Source organism: Lucilia cuprina, chromosome 2, assembly GCF_022045245.1.
Source record: "Lucilia cuprina isolate Lc7/37 chromosome 2, ASM2204524v1, whole genome shotgun sequence".
Classification (NCBI taxonomy): Eukaryota; Metazoa; Arthropoda; class Insecta; order Diptera; family Calliphoridae; genus Lucilia; species Lucilia cuprina.
Window position 1 is genome coordinate 12,651,528 of NC_060950.1, and position 2,322 is coordinate 12,653,849.

At 30.7% G+C, this 2,322-nt stretch overlaps 1 protein-coding gene across 1 annotated transcript; it reads right to left on the bottom strand.

Annotated features, from left to right (window-relative positions):
• Positions 1-171: 171 nt before the first annotated feature.
• On the bottom strand, positions 172-768 carry LOC111680196. The gene has a single exon (XM_023441828.2). The coding sequence runs from the start codon at positions 620-622 to the stop codon at positions 395-397; it is 228 nt and encodes a 75-aa protein (XP_023297596.2). The 5' UTR covers positions 623-768; the 3' UTR covers positions 172-394.
• Between the last annotated feature and the right edge of the window lie 1,554 nt (positions 769-2,322).

Below are 2,322 nucleotides of genomic sequence, written 5' to 3' on the forward strand. Positions count from 1 at the left end.
ATAGATAGATAGATAGATAGATAGATAGATAGATAGATAGATAGATAGATAGATAGATAGATAGATAGATAGATAGATAGATAGATAGATAGATAGATAGATAGATAAGTAAAAGAAGAAGAATATGTGAAATAAAAAAAAAACCAATTCTAAAGAAATAAAAGCAATGCATTTTTTAATTACAACAAAGTTTATTAAATGCAAGAATAAAACATAAGATTTAAAAGATTTTGTTTTTTTATAATTTGGGAGATTCTGTTTTCAAACTAAAAATTATGAAACTACATTATAACTAAGGGACCTGACTAACTTACATATGTATATACAAGGGGTGGGATTTGACCAATGGATTAACAAAGTGAGGTGAAGATATTTTAAAACTTAAAACTACTTTTCAACAGAAATGCATGCTATTGAATTTATCACGTTCATTGCGCACCATATTATTATACTTCCACTTATCATTGTCCGAGGCATTTTTGGACCAAGCATTATTTGCCGAGCTAGATGAATTAGAGCTTGAGCTGTTGGCAAAAGTGGTTTTTGAGCCCGATGTAGTGCTCTTAGTATTGCTGGGTTCCTGAGAAGTCAAGCACTTTTCTGTGCGATTTGTATAGACCATTTTGTGAGAAATTTTAAGTCTTTTTTGGAAAATAAAAGTATAATCCTTCCGTTTGGTTTAACACGGAACTAGCAATTTCACGGCACGTATTGTATGTGGGTAAGTACTTTAAGCTCTAGATTGTTGGCGGCGTTACCAGTGCGTGAGCCTCGGTCGTTGGCAGGTTCCTTAGTTGAACTGTAAGGTTTAGAAATTATTAACAAAATCATAATTCTAACTTTAACCCTTTTAAACTTACCGTTGTTTACGTAATTTTGTTGACAAGGGTCTAAACATTGACACCAATGTTTATCTCATTCCACATATGGATAAAATTTAAAACAAAAACAAATATTAAGTTGTGGCGGGAATATCTTTCCGAAAACTTGTATCCAATTTTATGCTGGTAATAATCCTGTTTGTTATTGTTATTGTTTTTTTACTTTACTGGCTTAGCAAATTTTTACAATTTAATATAATTTAATTTTTGCAGTTGTTAACAACTTTCTTTAATGAATTTTGCACCACAACTAATGCACTCTCAGTGTAAGTTATCGCCTTAAATAGTCGTCGTTATGCATTATGGCTGGAAAAAAAAACCCAGCTCTCTGTTCAAAAACTTTGTCTGAGATTTTTATTTCAATACAGTTTTTTTTAACATTTCAAATATTCTAATGAAATGCAGTCGTAAACACCTGCCTAATGTTTATTAGTCTGCATATCTGTCTGTCGTTGTCGTAGTTGTTGTTTTTGTTGTTACCTTTTCTTTATTATTCATATATAACGAATCTGTTTTCTTGAAACTAAACTGGTTTGTAAAATTTGTTTTAAAAATAATAATAATATTTTTGCTCACCAAAACCTGCTTATACTCACGTACTCTTTTAAACTTAAAATTGTCTGAAATACAGATATTTTTATGGCAAAATATTACTGGTATTTTTGTTTGTTGTTGCTGTTGTTGGGGTATTGAAAAAATGCCGGTAGGAATATTTTTTCTAAATGGACTTTGGTAAATATACATGTTAAGTTTTCAATTAAGTTCATTAATATGTATTTTATTGCAGATTTATCTTTTGTTTTTATTTTTATTATAATTCATGTTTTTGATCAAGCCACACAAACCCAAATAGCGTTGATCGCATAATTATAGCCGATGTAAGTGATGAACAATCTTTATGTCTAAAATTAGTAAAAGTTATCATTATTAATCTACTGATACAACTAGAACTGGATTTCGACTCTCACTTGAAGTGGGAAACGAATAGAACCAAAACAGAATTAAAACAGTACTGGAACAGAACTAAAACAAAACTAGAACAATACCAGAAGAGAGCTAAAACAGAACCAGAACAGACAGAACTAGAAAAGACCTAGAACAGAACTAGAACAGTACTAGGATAGAACTAGAACATTACTAGAACATAACTAGAACATAACTAGAACATAACTATAACAGAACTAGAACAGAACTAGAACAGAACTAGAACAGAACTAGAACAGAACTATAACAGAACTATAACAGAACTAGAACAGAACTAGAACAGAACAGAACTATAACTGAACTAGAACAGAACAATAACAGAACTATAACAGAACTAGAACAGAACTATAACAGAACTAGAACAGAACTAGAACAGATCTAGAACAGAACTAGAACAGAACTAGAACAGAACTAGAACAGAACTAGAACAGAACTAGAACAGAACTAGAACAGAACT

Excerpts from the sequence above, each read along its gene's own strand:
- LOC111680196 (XM_023441828.2), bottom strand. The coding sequence starts at position 622 with ATGGTCTATACAAATCGCACAGAAAAGTGCTTGACTTCTCAGGAACCC.